The sequence below is a fragment of the Zootoca vivipara genome, chromosome 4, assembly GCF_965207765.1.
Source record: "Zootoca vivipara chromosome 4, rZooViv2.hap1.1, whole genome shotgun sequence".
Taxonomy (NCBI): Eukaryota; Metazoa; Chordata; class Lepidosauria; order Squamata; family Lacertidae; genus Zootoca; species Zootoca vivipara.
The window spans coordinates 11,687,773-11,709,337 of record NC_142587.1 but is presented as its reverse complement, the minus strand read 5'-3'; the positions used below and the strand labels follow the sequence as shown (position 1 = coordinate 11,709,337).

At 43.2% G+C, this 21,565-nt stretch overlaps 2 protein-coding genes across 12 annotated transcripts in view; both read right to left on the bottom strand.

The window, feature by feature from the left end:
- The window catches only part of SLAIN1 (SLAIN family member 1), a 35,055-nt gene extending 28,368 nt beyond the window's left edge, over positions 1 to 6,687 (bottom strand). The window contains exon 1 of one of the 2 annotated variants that reach the window (XM_035115664.3): positions 6,057 to 6,687. In XM_035115664.3, coding sequence (XP_034971555.1) covers positions 6,057 to 6,529 — 473 coding nt within the window. In that variant the 5' untranslated portion in view covers positions 6,530 to 6,687. The remainder of the gene's footprint in view (positions 1 to 6,056) is intronic. The other variant, XM_035115665.3, reaches the window with a different exon arrangement.
- A 6,208-nt stretch (positions 6,688 to 12,895) lies between these two features.
- Positions 12,896 to 21,565, bottom strand: part of SCEL (sciellin) — a 51,006-nt gene continuing 42,336 nt past the window's right edge. For 3 of the 10 annotated variants that reach the window (XM_088667484.1, XM_088667480.1, XM_088667485.1), the window contains 6 exons: positions 21,275 to 21,361; positions 20,115 to 20,183; positions 18,937 to 19,011; positions 17,383 to 17,491; positions 16,282 to 16,384; positions 14,045 to 15,485 (listed from right to left, as the gene is read on the bottom strand). In XM_088667484.1, coding sequence (XP_088523610.1) covers positions 15,469 to 15,485; positions 16,282 to 16,384; positions 17,383 to 17,491; positions 18,937 to 19,011; positions 20,115 to 20,183; positions 21,275 to 21,361 — 460 coding nt within the window. In that variant the 3' untranslated portion in view covers positions 14,045 to 15,468. Of the gene's footprint in view, positions 15,486 to 16,281; positions 16,385 to 17,382; positions 17,492 to 18,936; positions 19,012 to 20,114; positions 20,184 to 21,274; positions 21,362 to 21,565 lie in introns of all 10 variants that reach the window. The other 7 variants (XM_035115239.3, XM_088667481.1, XM_035115242.3 and 4 more) reach the window with 4 other exon arrangements.

Genomic DNA, 21,565 nt, shown 5'->3' with positions numbered 1-21,565 from the left:
ATGTCATGGTACACCTGTAGTAGCAAAACTAGACATCTTCATCTGCCCCAGATGCAACAAAACATGTCTCTCCCGTATCAGTCTCTACAGCCACAGCTGGTGCTGAAACTCAACAATGGTTTGACTTCACCCCTGAAGCCACACTCTTCCACTGTCTCCCAAGACAAATGGATGTCAACCATTAACCCCAAGGTTCATTCCCCCATGGCTCTCCCTCCACTCCATACAGACACTGCCCACCCCCCACAGCAATTTGAAAGGCCAAATGTTAAAGAGAAGACGTGATGCAAAACTAACCATATTATCTATTTTACATAAATCATTTTTAAGAAATCAACCACATACACAGCTTGGCTTTTCTTTTTTAAGATGAATGCACAAAGACCAAAGAAATCAGAAATTACTCCAGACCTCAATACAAATGCCCCACATTGAGAAAGTCATTATGTGGGAGGGAAAGGAAGGGGCAGGCTACCTCTGGAGATTAATAGCAACCTCCAGCTGAAGCCACAGAATGGAAGTCCATATGTTTTGAATGTCTGACGTTCTATTGTGCTTCTATATTTTGCTGGAAGTTGCCCTGAGTGTCTAGGGCAACCCAGTCAGATGGGTGGCTAATAATAATAATAATGGCTTGCACCAACTTAACATTCACCAGGCTCAGATCAGGAGGTGGATCCTGGGCTGACGCAGAATGGGGGAGATACAGCAGCATATCTCCAGCTAAGCCAAGGATGTGGGAGTTAAGCTGGCCTGGCTGTCCCAGGAACCTCCTGGCTTAGCTGGAGATCCACTGGATCCTAATCCACTCACCCCAGTGGAGCTTGCTGCAGGATTGCTCTCTAAACAATGCAGCCTTCGATTTATCTCAGAAAAAAAAACCTGATCTATTCTACTGCAAGCCTCACTGAAATCTACAGGCCAGTTGCCAGTACAGTCTAGAGCAGGCATCCCCAAACTGCGGCCCTCCAGATGTTTTGGCCTACAACTCCCATGATCCCTAGCTAACAGGACCAGTGGTCAGGGATGATGGGAATTGTAGTCCAAAACATCTGGAGGGCCGAAGTTTGGGGATGCCTGGTCTAGAGTCCTCCTGGTAGACATCTCCGTGCTACAGTCTTCAAAGAAAGAAATAAAGATATGATTTCTGGACAGTTAGCGATATGCAACTGCCAACATGTCTTCAAGATCAAAGTTTTAATGCCAAGAGCTAAATGCAGAACCAGACCAGAATTCAGGAATAGCAGCCCTTGAAGACTATTTTAATGCAAAACAGTAGTTTCACAGTGTGAGCCTATGCATGACTACTGAGAAGCAAGTCTCATTTAGTTCAATGGGACTTTTTACCTAGCCAAGGTCTAGCCTAGCAATATAGCAAAGACAGCTCTGCAGTGGCAGAGAATAATCCTCCTTATTCAACACTTTCCTGAGTCTAGAACAATTTGCAATTGCTGTAACACCTGTTCATGCTCCAGCTCCATGAGAGGGAACGGGTGGTGGTTACAAGTTATTATTTATAATAATGCATCACCTTGAAATATGCCTACTATTAAGTATGAGCTGGTGTTTGCACAGTTATTTCCAGAATCTCATAGAAGTCAACAGACTTCACTGCTGATTAAGCTAGAAATAAAGGACATCTATATACAGCGTTTCCGTGTGCTGCTCTAGTTCACCAGTAGCAGCTTAGTCATACTGGCCCCATGACCTGGAAGCTATACGCCGGCTCCCTCGGCCAATAATGCAAGATGAGCGCCGCAACCCCAGAGTCGGTCACGACTGGACCTAATGGTCAGGGGTCCCTTTACCTTTTTATACCAACACTGATTTGAGTCTTTCTGTGCACTTACCACTTTATGGATGTATTAGAGATACAGGCAGGCTTTAGGATTAAAAATACCCCTTAAGAACACGTTCCACCAATACTCAATGGCATGGAGCCATCAAGGGACTGAGGAACAGGAGGTCAGAGAAAAATAGATACGAAAGTTTAGAAGAAAACAGTTCGCGATCTGGATAGATCACATCCTTGTGCACACTTAGGAGCTGTTTTTTTCAATGTTCCCAGTGGTTGAGAGGAACAACTGCAGCACCCGACTGCTCTGCCATCCATGAACCAGAGTGGAGAGTTGTGAATCTACAAATAGCCCACCTGAGGACTGAGCCAGGTGCTGGTGTTAATATTAGGCAGAATATCTCAATCAGCTGGCTTTGACTGCCACAAAAGGGAAGCAAACTGTTAATTGTTTAAGTAAGTAAATAACTATTATTCCAACTTTACCCTTGGGAACTGGTACCTGCAGGATTTTTCTGCCTTCGGTGCTAAAACAACTTGTCTGGCCTCTGACACAATGCACTTTGTCTGGTGGAGGTGGGTGAGAGATGACAGGAAGCAAAAGGTCCCAGGCCAGTTCTGGTCTGAGCAGAACAGGGGGAAGAGAGAAAGATGAATGCCTGTTAAGGTGGGGTGTGGAGGAGAGTGAAAGATGGAAGAGAAACCAGGAGAGGGAGTGGAAACCGAGAGAAGTTCCCAAACTGAAGCACTCCACAAGGCAACGTTTTGTTGCAGGACCCCAGCGGCTGACCTTTAATTGTCACTGTACTCGTTTTCCTCCGTAAAGTAAAAGTAAAAACTGGCTATGTAACCACAGTTGCAGCCCAATCCAGGGTATGTGTATTAATAAGGATTTCCCTTTGACTTCAGCTGCTACAACCATCACTCATCCTGGCTAGGACAAAAGGTGGAGAGGCAGTAGAAAAGGTTACATTTAGCAAACTTTGAGCTGGCATAACAATCAGACTGGAATTGAGCCCAATGTCATCAACTGATGGCAGAGGGGGCAGTTCAGGATCCAGCAGATCACCAGGGAAGCCCACCAGCAAGCAGAATGGTTTTGCTCTGTGGGAGGAGGCTGGGTTGGGCAGGTGGAGGAAGAACTCCACCCCAATCCACACAAACACACACCCTAGCAGGGAAAAATAAAAGGTTTATGAACATGCCTCTCATCTTTTCTTTTGGTTCAATCTTTGTTCTTTCTTCTCTGGAACTTGGATCATTGCTCCATTTAATTCCTGACTGGTAGCAGCTCTGCGGGGTCTTTGTCAGTTCTGTTATCTGAAATTTGTTAACTGGAATGATTGATCCGCATGCAATGTGTCAGCCACCTGAAAGTCATCTCTGGAAACACACCAGTGGGTGAGGAAGAACCACCAATTACCTTCAAATTTCAAAATATTTGCTGCCTGCTCGCCAGGGGTGATTATTACTTACTTCAGGCAACCAGGGACACAGCTCCACATGCCTATTTACAAAGAGTAAACTATTATTACTTGGTGGTGAGAAAAATACACTCTGTATATGTTCAGATGTGCTTCACATTTTCCATGACCGAGCCTTGATTTTTATTTTTATGTGCATCTGAGCTCTCCCTAGTTACCAATAACTCAAGTCCATTTGCATGTCAGTTACCTTAGAAATGCAGGCTTAAATCAAGGCATTTTACAGCACCGAAAAAACACACCCATTTAAATTTTGGGAAATGCTCCTTTCTGTCTTCATATTTAACTGCACCTAGTTGATTCCCACCAGTCCTACTGCCAGTTGCAGTGATACATACTCTACAAAATTATATGTAGCCCTCTGGAATTAAAAATTATGAATGCATCTATTAGCCACACTGGATGTGAGCCATACATGTGAATGCCACTGATTATAATGGGACAGAGAGAATGAGGATTTAAATGTGTTCAGCTTCACATGGATTGACATCCATTCATTAGAGCAGATGTGTGTTTTGTGCGTGTGCAAACAGAAATCATTTGCATTGACATATATTCTATACTTTGAAAAAATGAGGCACATCAAGCTTGGGACAATTATGAAGTATTATTCTCCGTACTTTGAAAAAGTGGTATAGAATTTAAATTTTTAAAAAAGAAAACGTAACATTAACAATTCCCTCCTACAACGCATCAGTCTTCGACTGGTGGGCTGAACTGTGACGTACAACTATGTCACAACTAGAGCCAAGGTGTGTTGCACCGAAGTGACTAACATATTTTATTTTGGTGTTTTTTTTAAAAAAAAATGATTTTTAAGAAAAGGAGCAGGAAACAGATAGGGAGAAGGGAAAGACAGATGACCAGAAATGACTATATTATACATGAATGTATTTAAACCCTAACAGCTGCTTCTTCTAAGAGAAAAGAGGATTTGGAAGGAGGCAGTTTTGAGTGAATAAGCTGTTTTGCGTCTGTGACTGAGCATGCATGTTCACACTTAGCCCTTCTTCCACCTGACACTTTTTGTTTGCAGCTCTCCTCACCCCACTCCTGCCAGGGTTCCAGGTGCATTTTTCAGATGCAAGCATGCATTGCAAAACCCACTGGGGAGGCTGCATTTTGGGGTGAGGGGAAATTGTGGTGGTAGGAAACTGGCGAAGGAAGGAATACTTAAGCATTCCTCTCCCCCCCACCCCCACTCTTCCCTGGAAGAAGCAGCCATCAAGATTTGAATATGCAAACATTTTTGTTTAACATATAGCTTGCCCCAGAGAAAAATGAGAAACACAGGTAAAGAAGAATCCACAACAAGAAATAAAATGAGAGTGGATTTCTGTTGCAGACAGGAATTAAAACAGGGGTCTGAAAAGACAGAAGGTTGCCGCTACAATCTCTGCAGTATTTTTTTAACAATGGGAGGGGGCGGTTTGCCGGCTACTTCGACTGTCACACTTTACACAGTTTGCTGCAGCTGTATAAATCACTGGTGCTACCTCCATTTTCATTCTGCTTCCAGAGCTACTCGCAGCTTCGCTTCACAAAGCATCCATTCAGGAGGAAGCAGCAGCCCTTGCAGATGAGGGTTGCTGACCACAGTCCTGAAATCCCTTGTGATCTTTTCAAAGCAATGGGATCACAAGCTTCCACAGAGGCATCCGTACTAACGAAGCGTCATTTTCAAGGCATTTCCCATTATCTTCATTGCCATTTATGACATGCATAAAATGCTAATTCATAAGATGCATCAAATAAGCCCCACTGATTGCCTTTGGGGGTTGACCAATTGGATGCAAGCTTTGAACAAAACCACATTTTTTGCACGTCAGGTTTCCCTCCTCCTCCTCCTCCAAACTGGCAGAGCGGCATTTAAATGTACTCTCTCAGCAGCACTGCTCAACAAACGTTAGGGTGCTCAACCAAGAAAAAAAGGAGCAAAGAATGAAAAACATGTTCAGTTCAAGCCATTAACTCCATTGTGACTTCCTTTTCAGAATATAAACTATTACTTGGCTGCTGTTCCCCCCCCACACACATTTTCAGTTATAATCCTGGAATTCTCTATTTAATGAACATCAAAAAGGCTTGTGGTGGCAAAGAATTTTCCGTGGGTGCAATGAAAGCTTATAACCATTCAAAAATTTGCTCAGGTGTCAGAAGATCTCTGTTTGGTTTTGCTGCAACCGACTGCTTACCCCTCTGGAAATCACAGTAAATGAGAACACGACATTGCTTTTGAGCCCGATCTACTTGAGCCCAATGCAAGAAGACAACAACTCCATTCTTAACACCCTAGTCATTAGGCCAAGGCGTTTCTGAAGGATTCGGGGTGGGGTGAGCAAGGGCAGGATATTTCTAAACCAGCAGGATCAAGGAGACAAATCCTGGGCTTGTGGGAAGCAGAGAAGTGGCAATAAGAGTCCCCTAAGCGGGTCCCCCTTGGCGTGGGGGGTGGGGGGGAGAGTAGTTAATAACTATGACCGAGGAGACGTTAAGGGGGTGAAAAAGGCTGATTTAAATCGCTGCGAAACAGGATCAAGGGGGATTGCGGAGTTAATGCTAATAAGGCAGCCTTGAAAAGCGCCAGCTGGGGAGAGGAGAGAGAGGAGGGGGCTTTCCTTGGAAGGGCCCCAGGCGATGAGCAGGGGAGGGGGAATCCTTTCCTTCGATGAGGATGGAAGTATTAATATTTTTATTATTATTTATATGCCGCTCTGGCGGGGGCTGGGGGCTGGACCTGGCGCCTGTCTAGAAATGCACCCAAGTGGGGTACCCACCACGTCTCGTCGTCGTCGCCGCCCTCCGGATCGCAGCACTCGACCCCCTGCAGATCCAGCACCTCCACTTCATCCAGGACGGTGTCCGTAGGGGGGGCCACCCCAGGGGCTTCCTGGCCTCCGGAGCGGCAGCTTCCTCCTTCTCCTCCTCCGGGGGGCGACGGCTTGAAGTAGACGAAGGGCTCGGCTTGGCACAGGAGAGTGGGCACCGGGCTGGGCATGCAGGCCGTCGGGGAGGTGCTGGGGGTCGAGGCGGGCGCCTGGACGGCGGCGGAGGCGGCGGGGAGCAGCAGGAGCGCGCTGGCGGCGCTTCCCGGCGAGGCGGGCGAGGCGACGGCCGCCCGGTTGCGCAGCTGCTCGTTCTGCTTCTCCAGCTTGCGCACCAGCTCCTGCAGCTTCTTCACCTCCAGCTCGGCGCTCACGGCGCCCGGCTTCACCTCGGCCACGAGGGGCTTCAGCACAGCAGCCTCCATCCCTCCCCGAAGGAGGCGAGGCGGGCGAAGAAGGCAGGTCCCCCTCCGCCTCCGCCGGGCTGTAGCCGGAGCAGACGCGGCGCCTTCGTTCCACCTCCTCGACGCGCCTCGCCGGAGACGCGCCTGGCGCGCAGCGGCGGCGGACCCGCGGCGCTCGCCTCCCCACCCTCCGCCGGGCTGAGCGAGGCGCACAATGGGAACAAAGCAGGGCGGGGAGAGGCTAATGAGCGGCGCGCGGGGCTCTGGGCCTGCGCGGAGGGAAGGGAAGCGAGAGAGAGAGAAGGGCGCTGGGAAGGAGGGCGGGGGGACGGTGAGACGCCGCCCCCATGGAGGGAAATGGATTTCCCCACGTCTACATTCGTTCCATGAGAAAGGGGTCGTGAAAGTCCGGTTGAGAGGGGTGGGTGCCTAAGTGGGTTCAGACATCCAGTTCTTGCATGGCCGAGAAGAGAATGGGCGGGAAGGGGCACGTGCTGAGGGCGAGTTAGTGCTGATGGCGACATTTCCTAGCAGGGGTGACTGGGGGAGGAGGCAAAGTTTGAGGGAAGAAATGCCGTTATTTATTTTGAGGTATTTTTTAAAGTGCCCCCTTGTTGGGGAAATATGATAGCGGTTACTTTAAAATTACATTTATATCCCACCCAAGACCCAAAGCTGTGCGGGTGGTTCCCTCACAGAGGGTTCGGTGCATAATAATAATAATAATAATAGTAGTAATAATAATAAACAAACCTATATTTATCTGTATGAATACTGAGAAGTTCCATTTAAAAAAGCAATGCCAAAAGGAATCATTATGAAACCAAGGGTATAGGGTGGTATATAAATTCAATTAATAATAATGAGGGGGGAGGAGAAATGTTGTCCTCGCTCAAGGTGCCAAGTTACCAAAGTTGGCCCCTGCCCCAAAGGAGCCCAGGGTGGCAAACACATTAAACGATAAAATAATCAAAACATCTAAGATCTTTAATACACTAATAAAATATGAGGTAGCTGACCAACACTGAATCAGACTGGATTATCTGAAAACACTTGGTTATTATTAGTGATTGTTTGACCCACGCTGTACAGGAGGGTAATGGGCTGTGGTTACAACCCACAGTAAAATGAGAGTTCAGAAATTATCCCATTCACAAGTGTTTCTAACTATCATTTGTTTGCAAGGTAAACTTGCATAAAACTATGGAAAGCTGGGATGTTGAGTTTTCTTTGCTTAGTCTCTGGGACAAGACTTACTCAGCCATATGGAAGCTTTGGCCCTCAATATGCTGCTAAACCCAGGTGGCGCTGTGGTTAAACCACTGAGCCTAGGGCTTGCTGATCAGAAGGTCGGCGGTTCGAATCCCTGTGACGGGACCCCGTTGCTTGGTCCCAGCTCCTGCCAACCTAGCAGTTCGAAAGCACGTCAAAAATGCAAGTAGATAAATAGGAACCGCTACAGCGGGAACATAGACGGTGTTTCCATGTGCTGCTCTGGTTTGCCAGAAGCGGCTTTGTCATGCTGGCCACATGACCTGGAAGCTATACGCCGGCTCCCTCGGCCAATAATGCGAGATGAGCGCGCAACCCCAGAGTCAGTCACGACTGGACCTTTACCTTTACCTTTATGCTGCTAAACTACAATACCCATCACCCCTGGCAATGCTTGGTGGGGCTGAAGGGAGTTGTTGTTCAGCAACATCATGAAGGCCTAAGGTGCCCCATGCCTGGACTGGATGGCCTTCAGAAACATCCCAATACTGAAAACTATTGATCCAAATGCACCACAAAAATGTAGGCTTATATCCATTGCTGAATTAGGAAGCTCCCAGAATTATGTTCCTTCGAAAAGGGGGAGAAAAGATAACGAACCATATAATTAGAAGCTGAAACTGCTAATATAAGGGTTGTAATTATGCAAATGTAACATTGCTGAAACACAAATCACCAATGTAGGTTGATTGTTTTAAACGACTGATAACCTAAATGGAAGCTGCACGTGTGCTTTCTATACCCAATCATTTGGAGGGAAGAGGCCCTCTTAATTCATATGTATTAACATGCAATGATTCAATTGTAAATGCACTGTAGACAAAGAAACACTGGAAAGATAACAGAGTTTCACATTCTAACACTGCGTTTTCATGAGCAAAATGCTAACATTAGGAATAGAATGGTTAGGATGGTAATTAAATTGCATTTACAAAATGCTTTTTTGTTTAAAAATACACAAAACGTACAATAAATCAAATAATGTATTTGATTTCTATAGAGCTAACTCAACAGAATGTATCTTTCTTATAAATTAATAGTTTTGCACCGCGATTGCAATTTACTCAGAACTGTTCATTGGAGTCGTCCTGAGGATTATGAAGTCCGGGTCAGCCAGACTCAGTGGTAGCATGCTGTAATTTATTTTCATAGTGCAGTACTTTGCAGATAAAATTGCATGCCTCCACCTCAGTCTGAAAGTCAGTTTTGTTGCAACTAAGTTGCTGACTGCTACTCAGAAGGTATCTTGTTTGTGTTCAGCAGATCAAGATATTGTTTTTAATCCCGTAACAGACCCTGGGACCTTACGGTGAAGGGTGGAAAATCAATCAATCAATAAAATCATGTGCATAAAGTGCATGTTTAATCATTCTTTGCTGGGGGAAGATGTCCATATGGGTCCAGGAAGTTACTAATGCCTCTTTAAAATATAAGATGGTCCCAACTGCTTGGACCACTCCATAAGAAATTATCTGAAAACCCGAAAATTGTTCTAATTGCTGGCTAGTCTAAACTCTCCACATTTTGGTTAAAAGTTCCCAGACACTCTTGAGGGACACATTATGTGGATCCATTTCAGGCTGGCATCTGGCCCGGGTTTAGTTCTGAAACTACATTGAGTGTCCTGCGCTGGGAGAAAGAGGAGAACCATGGTGACCTTTCTAATTCCCCTGGGCATCTCAGGGGTTTTTGATATTGTGGGCCAAGGTATCTTTCTGGACTGTCTAGGTTAGTGATTGGGAGTATAGAAAGCACCCGTGCAGTTAGGGTTGCCAGACTTAATAGAGGACAGGACTTCTGTGCCTTTAATTGTCCTGCTCTCTTTTGAGCCTGGAAACCTTAAAGAGAAACCATTTCCAAGCAAAGGGTCTGCTGTTTCCTCTTTAAGGTTTCCAGACTCAAAAGAGAGCAGGGCAATTAAAGGCACAGAAGTCCTGTCCTCTATTGAGTCTGGCAACCCTACGTGTAGCATACAAGTGCGAAGCTATGGGCAATCTGAACCATAGCTGCCAAGTTTTCCCTTTTCTCACGAGGAAGCCTATTCAGCATAATGGAAAATCCCTTTAAAAAAGGGATAACTTGGCAGCTATGATCTGAACTCGTTGGATAACTTTGGCTCAACCCAGAAGGAAAATACCCACACAACTTCTGTGGTAGCAAATGCCAGAATACATGCAAGAGCTGTGCACCATGGCATTTATGCTATGCAATACAAAAGGGCCAAATATTGTCTTTTGTGCTATTTCACATCTACCTCACGGTTGGGGAATCTTCAATCCATGAGCCAAAGTTATCCAGCGAGTTCAGATTGCCCATAGCTGGACCTTTGTATACATTCACCGTCTAGTCTTTTCCTTTTCTATCCTATCTGGGATCAGTTCTCAAAGGGCAGAAGAATCTATTCAGCGTATCCTGAGAAGTGTGGGTGGCAGTGGAGGGACTCAAATGTGCTCATTGTTTCAATATTTATTATTACCATGTCCATAATAAAACCAACCCATATGTTACACCATATTTAAATAATGCACAATCTTGCATTCTTGCTATTCGATTATTGCGAATGCATCTATCATTATGGACACTGATGTGTCGCTTAATGGGTAGTTTGGGATTTGACCATATAACTCCATAATGTCCCTTTAATGACTGTTTGTTTCCTCAGTGAGTTGGTTTGCTTTATTGTCTTGATTGGCTGTTTGTGCTTCAGGAATAAGTGCTGGCAGAATGTGGGCTGAAGGCTGATATGCCTGCCAGAAGTAGCACAGCTGCAGAATTTATTAACCATGCTGACCCGTCTATTAGCCTATTACACCTGGCAGGTGATGTAACATCCTTCACACCCTCCCAATAACTTATGGAACAGGTGTGAGGCATTTGGTCTAAGGCAGTGGTCCTCAACCTTGGGCCTCCAGATGTTTTTGGCCTACAACTCCCATGATCCCTAGCTAGTAGGACCAGTGGTCGGGGATGATGGGAATTGTAGTCTCAAAACATCTGGAGGCCCAAGGTTGAGGACCACTGGTCTAAGGTATACAGAGTTCCCTGATGGGGCCTGACCTTTGACATAACAGGAGGGGGAAGTAATTTATCTTGCTTGTGCTATATTATTCTGCTTAACGACTGCTCCACTGCTTTTTATTATGTATTCAAGCCTGCTACTTAATAAAAGCACTGAACATCTTTCCACTAGAGGCATTATTTCCCCAAATCCCAAAGAACTATTGCATTTGGCAAAACAACATCTTGTTCTGCCTCAGGTCTCTTGGCCTCGGTCAGGTCGTGAAGTTCTCTGGGTGACCTTAACTAGTCACTGTTTCTCAGCATCTACTACCTCGCTGGATTTGTGAGAGGACAGAATTTGGTTTAGTCTGACATATACCAGCCTGAGCTCTTCCAAAGCAAATGGAATAAAGGCAGACACACCCGTCCCAACGTATGAAGCACAAAATGCCACAATGGGCCAAACATGCAACACATAAAACCTAGCATATATAATAACTTCATCACCAATACCAGCTTCAGAAAGGAATGCTTTAGTAGTGTAGAACCATGCTCTGCTTTTTTAAAGTTAGGACCATCCTCTCTCCACACGAAAAACCCAGGCAGGGGGAGAGTGGCAAAATGAATGGCCTTTTTTCTGTTCTGATTGATTCCTTGCCTTTAAGTATTGTGCCCTGATTAGTAAAATAAAGAAGTAGTTTCATTATGTGAATGGGAAAATGGACTTGATGAGTCACAGATATACCTATAATTTATGAGAGCATTCTTCAATGTGGCTAATTTAATCTGTTATTGAAAAAAAAACCATTCATTAAAACAGCTGCCAGCAAACCATTCCTTTGAGGACTCCATCATAAAAGCATCCAAAGAAAAATGAAAGGCTCAAGGCAAGTGATATGTAAAACAGATGTAAAAAGAACTCCTGGGTTGTGGGTGTTTTTTTTTACATCAGCATTGAAATGATAACCCCCCCCCCCATTTTTTTGTTTTAAGTAAGAGATAGTGTATCACTATCCCATCCTATAATGTTATACAGTCCAGAATCCATTAAAGCATCTTTTATTTCATGGCTCGGTTATTAGATAACCTATAATAAGAGCAATAAAATACACATGGTGTAGTTACCACAGCTGTTTAGCAAGGATGCGTAAGTGTGAACCAGCCCTTATTGTTCATGCCTTGCTGTGTTCTTGGGAAAACAGCCATATCTGGCTTATGGTGTCAATGGTCATTGATCAAAACCTTGCAGAACAGATACTTCCAAATATCTTTAATTTTTGAATGACTCGAAGGGCAAAAGAGCTCACGTTCTTTCTCAGTGGCCTAGTGAAAACACTGTATGCAGCTCTCCTCCAAAGCCTACATTCACCAAGGATGCCGAAATAACATGTCATCCAGTTGAGATCAGGCTTTAGAGAGAGATTTTTATTGCTAGGGGAGAAAGGCTTACAATGTGTTAGGGCCTACATAGTATGTGATGTTGATGTAACCAATTAGCCATGCTTAGAAGCCGTGCAACATCGAGTCAGAACGGGTGCTTGTGTTAATTGCGTGTAAGGGGCTACACACACTGAAGAAGCTGCTCTCCCTGACATCCACACACCGGGCACGGAGCATGTATAGTCTTCCACAATAACTAGAACTCCAGTGGCAGAGATTTCCAGCTTGCATGAAAAGTCTACAGGCATCGAGATTTGAATGTATGGGGTTTCCATACATTGTCTGTGGACACATCAGTGTTGGAGTTCGGTGAAGTGCTGGAACAGCCCAGCAATGCAGCCCTGCTGTGGCCTAAGTTGTCCAGAAATGGCTGTGGTCCTGAGGAATGACAACACTTCTTAAATACAGAGGCAGGGAAATCTCTGAAAAGGTATCTCTGCCTGACAGAATGTGTGCAGCAAAGTACATATAATAAAATATCACCTTCTGGTGTGGTTTTCGGTATTCTGACTATTTTTACCCATCCTTGTAGAATTATATTTCACTTTGAAAAGAGCTTCTTCTAATTGGCTTTCCTCCCTCCCACTGCTGAGAAATCTCCCCAGAGCAGCCTGTTATGTACATACTTTGAAATTCGGTGCTTCCTTTGAAAAATATATTATTCCCTAGTCACACTTGATCTTTAGTAATCTTTATTGGAAAGATTTGGGGGGGGGGAAAGAGAAATCAATTTCAAACAACATTGGTATGAGAGACAAGCAACAAATAAAATAACTGTACAACCACTTCTTTTTCCAATGTCACTGAAACACTATTCTATGTGGATTATTTTTAGGATTGTATGTGAACTAACAGGCTTTACTATGCACTAAATTGTAATTTTAATGGCTGCATCGCAATAAACCTCAAGCTCACACACTTCCACAATCATGGAGAAACTGGATAACTTTACTTCCATTTTTGGAACCACCACAGTTTAGCGTTCTGTGTCCAAACCCTAAACTTTGGTTAATTTTAACTATGGCCTGTGAAGGAAAGCCAGTTCCATAGCCCATGCTATTTATTTGGCTTGTTTCAAACAAACAATAGTTAGGGTCCATGGCAATCTGTCTGGTTCACATGAAACAAGCCGCACGTAATAAAAAATGGAAGCAAGAGCATACAGTCACCTTCGTTCTAATCACAACCATGGTTTATCTCAGAATGTCTGGATTCAACCAGGATCTTATTTTTTTAAATCTTTTATATCTTTAATTTTAATAATTTCTACATAACAGTGAACTTTCTCTACTGTTATCACTAGTGAAGCTGCTTGCATGCACTAAGATTAAAGAAAGCGAGGTAGAGAGAGAAAAGAATTCATGTTTATAATTCTATACAATTGTAAATCCATGAGTTTTAAAACACAGTGCAAGTTGAGTCCCAATCCTTAGAATATTTCTCTCTCATATGCTGGAGGATGAGTGTTTGCAGGATCATTGTATCCACAGTAGATTTTAATGGAGATAGGCTGAAACTTTCCAAGCCAAATATATGTATGTATCCATCAGGGTGTCCAGTCCCTGCTGCTGCTTAGCTCACGTTAGCATTTATTTCACCTGCCATATCACTCCATGCAGAGGTCCTGCCTAAAGCACAACTCATTCATTGCCTACTCAGCCCAGTGATTACTGGAAGACCTCTATCCCACAGTGAACAACCTACAACCCCCAACCTCATTTTGTGCACTCCATCACTTCCTGAAATCGACCCCTTCTGCCATCCCATTAGACTTCCTTCCTGTTTGTTTGTTTCCTTCTTACTTTCCCTGATTTTTTTTTAAAAAAACGTTTCCTCCTGATTCCTTTCATTGCAGGTTCAGTACAATTGGAAGGGGGAAATCATTTGATAGGAATAAATTGATGCCTTAAAAAAAGGTTTGTCCTGGTTGTATGGCTTAAGGAAAAGACCTCCCCTCCCCTACTGCCATGGGTTTGTTCATAGTGCACTCATGTCAAAAAGGAATTACTTTCACTTGCTTTCCAGAATAGAAGCTGTATCAATTACTGTGTTGAATAATAATAATAATAATAAAATAATTCTGTACTCATTTGAAAGTAACCCCATCAAACTCAGTGGAGCTTACTTCTGAGTAGAGCGGAATAGGATTGGGAATTCTGAGACAGCCACAGAAGCAGAGCAGTCTTTATTCTTGATTAGTTAACCCAGGGCATTTTTGTCTCTCTCTGCCCATCATTGGTTCTGTCCATGCTCACTGCAGGAATGTGACCTCCCCCCACAGATTACCTCTGAGTGACTGTGCCCCTGGACAGAAAATAGTTTGCTAACCCCTGCTCTAGCTTGTGATGCTGCAGACTGTGTTGACATGACCACTGTCTCCTCCTCTGTGTGTCTGGGGAGAGGATGCGGTTGCATGGTAGAATTCTGTGGATGTCCCCAATCTGTCCCATGATCAATCCATCATTGCTTTATTTACATTTCTTTCAATTGCCTGGGAACTGCAGGAGGTCGACATGCAGACCTGTCCAAGTTGCCTTTAGGCCGAATAAGATGGTTGGCTTTGGCAGCAGGCTTTGGACATAATTGAAAGAGTGCCACTCACACACAGATAACCAAACAATATTATACCTTCTGCCTCACCTAGTGCTGCTGCTATTACTTCCAGTGTAGCAGTAAAACAATGAAAGGGAGTAGAGGAAGCCTTTATGTGGTAACTCTCATGATTTTGGTTCTGACCCATTGATTCCCATGGGACTTAAAACACAACTCACGTTATCTGGACTGGAACCACTAAGCTGAGATGTCTTAGATCTATGACAACTCATTCACAGACACAAGTATTTGGCTTATAAGCACGGGTGTGTGAATTGTTTCAGAATGAGCAGGAACCAGTGGAACCTCAGTCAAGAGTAGCCAAGATATGCTTTCACTACAATCCTATGCTTGTTTACTCAGAAAAATAAGTTGTACTATTCTCAGTGAGACTCGCTCCTAAGTAAGCAGACACATGACTGCAATCTTAGATGTTGTTTTCTTACTGATAATGCACACACACAAATTCTAGGCAGAAGCCACCATGCGCTTCCTTCTTTGTAGAAGCAGTGTTATAGTTTCATTTTTCACATCTTCAAATGTCTACCATTTTTTTATTATTCTTGGAGTTCTTTACTTATCCTAAAAAAAGCATATGATTTTCAAAGATAAACGCATGCAGCTGATCCATCGACCTGAACTGTCTTCAGTCAAAATTAGTAGGCCCATGATGCTGTAAGGGAAAGAAAATGCCCATTAGAAACTGAAAACGTGCACAGCCTTATCAAGTCTACCATTTCAGACCAATGTGTTAAGTTTCTCTAAACACAGAGCTATTTCAGTTCCATATTATTTGAGGTATTCCAGATACTGATTGTCTTTTAAATGTGATTCTTAACATTCACTGGTCTTCAGGGATGGAAGGACCTGTCACTTTCAGATCTCTCAGTTTATCATTTTTCCAATCTTAAATTCAGATCAGCAGTTTGCACCTTAAAATTATCATGACAATTTGCCAGCATTTTACTGGGAATTTCTCCTAATCTACACAGTTTTGCATAGTTGTGACTAAAATACCCAAATTTTGCAAGCTATTCCCCCTAATATAATGCATGTTAATATGTTATCTTAACTAACGCATTCATTTTAATGTGCCTTTTACCTAACATATGCATTTTGCAAACACTGTTTGGTTAGAGAATGGTATCACAAAATTTGGATAAGTGTGAATTTAGAAGGATAACTGCATGTTGTTTCAGAAAGCAAGAGTTTGATATATTTCTCTTTACACGCAAACTGAACTGAATTTTCTCCTTGTCCCTACTGGTGTTGTGACTATCAAGCAGGGAAACATATATTTGGACATTCAAGAAATGCATTTTGGACTTCTGCATTCACCAAATCCTGCAATCTACAGCACCATAAACAAGAACTGAACTGAAGTGTTTCAGAAGTACTTTGAGCTCCATGCCTCCCTGGTGGTTGTTAACAACTGAACCTTCAAGCAGGTGCCCTCCAGTACAACTTACATTTAACTGTGGAATAGCATGGTTCACAATGCACCGTGTTCTTGTAAATCCAAATGCTATCTCCCGCCTTCACGTTTTCCAAAGGTGCTTTGCAGATTTCACACTGGGAGCACAAAGAGTTAAACAAAAACCTTTAGTTGTTATTATCTATTTCATCAATTCTGAGTCAGATACCAACCAGGATAAACGTTTTAGAAAGCTTGTTGAGAAAGTGTAAACACCTTTAGCTAGTGCCAAAAAGACAACAGAGAAGGTGCCTGCCTGATATGAAGTGGGAGGGAGTTCCAAAGGGCAGGTGCTGCCCAGCTTCAGCATCGTGCAGGACACACCTCCTGACAAGGTGGCATCTGCAGGATGTTTTCCCCTGCGGAGCACAGTGATCAGCTGGGCATGCAGAAAATGATGCAGTCTTTTAGACATCTTGTTCCCAAAGCTGTGCAAGGCTTTGTACACCAAGACCATCACCTTGAACCCAGTCCAGTAGCTAATCAGCAGGCGTGTTATGAAAATGCCTGATAGTGAGTCATCTTTAATATACGTTACGGTGTGCAAAGCATGGAAGACTCACTAACATTTCAGTACAACTGAACTTAAGATCTCAGAGAAATTCAGCCTCAGGGTTGTTTCCCCACTGCACAAATACAGTTTTCTTTATTCTCTGGCTGTCATATGCAGAATGCAGAATCTGTTTAAATGCCACATTCCCATGTTTTCCCCCCATCCTCACTGCTCAATGCTACATTCTCTTATAACTTGGTTCTACAGAAGGAAAATCAGTGTAGCAGCTTCAGGGCTAGTATACTCCCTCCCCTGTTCTGGGTGCTTCCTCCAATCTGTCCCATTATGACTCCATTGTTATCTCCATAAGAGTACCAACAGCAGAGCAGCAAGAGCAGTGAAGATTTCGACGTATGGACCTCCCTTTCCATGGGACAAAGAGGGAGGTCTGCCCTATCCTATCATCCTTGGGATACCCTTCCAGGGACCATAGGGTTGCTCTCTAATTTGATTTAAAACCCAGCGCCTTGGTCAAAATTCACAATCGTCATACTACAAATCCATGCATATTTAATGACAGTTGAGTGAAAGACATGTTTCTACCTTGAAGCAAGTTGCATGACAGCAAATCTGCAAGGCATCAAGAATCATCTTTGTGTCTGTGCCCAAGGGCTTCCGGCAGTAAGTGCACATTTCTTTTTCAATAACGGCCCTGTGTAAGAACAGGATTCATTGAGTGCATACTACAGTACTGGAAGATTTCATTGTGCAAATATTCTCACTTTTCCATGCCTGCATGAAGCTGTGACCTTCTCACCATGGCTCGATGTGCAAAGAGTGGCCTAGAAACAGTTTCAAGATTGGGTTGTCTGAAGGCATAAAGCACTAGTCACCAGGGCAAGCCCCCATTTACATGAAGGGGAGCTGCATAACTGCACTGCTAAGCTCTTGCACAGCTCCCATTCATTTAGCAAGGTAGCCAAAGCATGGATAAACAGTTTCGGGCAGGACAGATCACTTGGAAGAGCTGTTGCTAAAGAGTGAATCTGTGGGCCTCCACATATTGATGGAATCTGACTCCCATCAGCCCCAGCTAATATGGTCCACGGTTAAGGATAATGGCAGCTGCGGTACAGTAACATCAAGTGACAGCTTAAATGTATGAATGGACCGATACAAATCTAACACTACAGACAAATTTTCATATTCACTGATGTCATCTTAGTAGTGATACCTTTTCAATGAAATCAATTCACCCACTCTACAGCTAGCAATCTAGCATACAGTGTAAGCGTAGAGAAATCAAGTGAAGATGTGGACATGTGAACTGGAAAAAGCTTTCAGGTAATAAGTGTAAACACTTTGGTATTGGGGCAAGGGGCAAAACGGACAAGATGTTTTTCACTTTGATGTAAAGAGACAGTAGGAACATTCTACCATATGTGGTGGTCTTGTATGGTTATTAAAAACTGCTGGGAATTAATCCATAACAAATTGGGGGGGGAATGTTTAAAAGATCCTTTACTAAAAACCCAGAAGCTTATCTTCTGGATATAATAATGACAGAAGTCTCAAAAAAACCAAGGAAGTCTATTTAGACCATGGCCACATGGATTTTACTTGTACAAAAGTGGAGAACAGACACAGTTCTAACAAAAGAGGGGTGGCATCATAAACTGCTGGAATATGCGAAACTAGTGGATATAACTAACAGAATAAGAAACAGAGATGAAAAAGAACTTAAAGAGGGTTGGATTTTTCTATAGAATACAGTATATGAAAAAGTATTATAGTAAGACAATGAACCTAGCGGGATGAGTATAATTCAGCAGCGTAAGTTATAACATGAGATAAAGAGAAGGAGAGAGAAAAATTTAGAACAAGACAATGCGGATAGGTTGGGAACAGAGAGGAAACTCGGGAAGGAGTGGAAGGGAAGTATATGAAAAGAAGTTTTCTTATCATTCTTTTTTGAATGCAACAGTTGTACAAATGTGGATCTACTAATGAAGAACTGCAACAGAAAAGGAAATGATAGATAGATAGATAGATAGATAGATAGATAGATAGATAGATGATAGATAGATGTTTCTCTCTTTGCTTTCTTCCTCTCTATTTCTTCATTCTACAGTGTTCAGTATACAGGTATATACCCACCTATCAGAAGTAGAGTAAACAGTTTTGATAGATTTTCCAGGGATGTTGTCTTCATAAGCATCATGGGGAAATCTGCTGCGATACAAGGAACATGTGCCAAGTGATGAACAATAGGGTTGTTGTTTTTTTAAAAAAATACTTTTCAAGTTTGCACTCTGACAAAGAGAGTGTATCATCAATCAACATCAAAGCCATCCACAGAGACTTGAGGGCAGACTTCAAAAAATACAGATATACAAGAAAGAGTTTTAAAAGAACAGTTGGGGGAGGAGGGCAAGATGAGACTTGTCTTGCATTATACGAAAAGGGCACAAAACTTGCTTTTGCATGGCTCCCATTATTCAGTAAGGCTCATGCAGAATGAGGATTTTGCCCCCAAGGGGCTTATATCTTAAGAGCATGCTTAAGCACTTGATATTTTAGAAGTAATGGATTTCTAAAATAACAGAAAAGCACACAATAGTGTCAGATAGAGATGATATAAGTGAAACCATTCAGCAGAATGAAGACAGATAAGGCACAAGGTGAAATAAGAAAACATAAAAATGTGTTATTTTATGTTTTGCAACACTGTTCATTTATGACTCTCAGAAATTTATTGCAGGGCCAGAAAAGAGTCAATAGAAATGCAGCAATAATTGTTTACATGTTTACAGTCCCAGCCAGGCCAGCAAAACCAGGAGATTTATGATACCCCTGATGGGTTCAACAAACATGACTGCATTCATCTTTGTAGGTCACTGCATGTCTCCCTCCATAAATCCTAACCATTATCGTGTGTTTACATGCATGTATACATTCTCTCTTTCTCTCCACATAGATCCCAGCATTAGGCATACTAAACCTCTATTGGAATCAATGAGCTGAGCTGAGCTGTGTACTGTACTGTGGCTGTGGCTGTGGTCTGGTAATATCAATAGCCTTTTCCAGCCGTTTTGTTTCAATCCCTTATCACTTGCATTTAATTTCACATTTTATTCTGGGATGCCATAAATTGTATTAGAATATCATTCATTCTATGCGTTCAAGAAACCAGAAAGTTAGCCATGCCATAGCTGGGGGTGGGGGTGGGGAATAACATTGTTTGCGTTTAAACAAATCACGTTTAAACTGTTATTTTTGGAATTAGTACACGAGGAAATATTTGTGGAAAAATACGACGTGTATTTTTCAGGTACCTATTCTCATATGTCCTTGTGTACACAATTGTGTCCTTTGGACTTGAGTAACTGCTCGAGGCAATACAGCTGAAACACATACAAAAAACGAGGAGAATTTCATTCTCTAAAAATAAACGTACAAAAGCAGTAAGAAAAGGCAATGTCATAAGAACAGAACAAGAGATCCCTGATGCATCAAGCCAGAGGCCTGTCTTGTTCCAGCACCCTGGTTTACAGTGCCCAGCCTGATTTAGTTGGACCTAGACACAATAGCCTTCCTCTCCTGGCATTATTTTCAGCAACTGGGGTTTGGAGGCAGGCTACCCCTGATGCTGGGGGCTAGCTTATAACCACTGTGACTAGTTGCCACTGCCTTAGCCTTTAAACTTGCTGGACATCACCATATCTTGGCTAGCAAATTCCATAATTAACGCTGCATGGTGTGAAGAACTGCAATTCCATTTGTCTGGCCCAAATCTCCTGCTATTCCTTTTCAGTGGGTGGCCCCAGGTTTATTAGGAGAAAGGGAGGAAAGCTTCTCTCCAGCCACCTTCATGACGCCACCTGCAAAATACTAGAGGTTCCATTGCTCACTGTTTTGGCCCTGTTCTTGACCACATTTTTGAAACACTGGATTGATACAGACAGATGTTTAACAAATGGTAACTTAACACAGGGCACACATATTTGTTTCGAAAGCTGTTCCTTTTTCAGGTTTTACCTGATGGAGAGAAGTTGTTCCCCCCCCCCCATCACAATTCTGTGTAGGATCACAGGCGAATATAATCCTAAACTCATTGGAACAAAGCAAGAATACAGAGTTCCAACGTGGTAGAATAGATGGTAACACTTCATACTGTGGCCAGAAAGAACTATGGAAAAGGGAGCTTCTGAGAGAAGCAGTTTGTTCTCTGATGCCTGCCCAAGCTGTTCTTTTAAATACAGAGGGTGGTTTGTGCATGCAGAACGCTTCTCTTCCCTGAGATTTACAGACAGGCAAAGCTATGTGTGTGTGTTACCCACATTGAACTTCCCCACCTGTACTCAGAAAAAGTTGCTGGACTGGGAAAGCTGAATTTCTTCTAACACATTTTCCTTGGTAGGGTATAGGAGAGATAGCCTTTTGCAGCTGGGGAAAAAGGAAAAACACTCAATTTATTGGCTTAAGAATACTGTACCTGGATCCTCTTGTGTCCTGGTATAAATGGTTCATTTCTGACGGATCACCTGGAATACTGGCAGATTCGTGGTCTTGCTCTGGTGCCCTGTGGAGGAGAAAGCTGGAGTAAGAAAAAGAAGTCTAGCCATGATTTATCTTCACCACCATTTCTCTATTCTTCTACTATGCATGTAGTGAAGGAGGGGGATTTAAAATATTAAAAGGGAAAAGAGGAGGGTGTGAACTTAAGAGGGAAAACTCTCAAAGGGAATGCATTCATCAAACAGTGGCTACTCTGCCTTTATTTTGA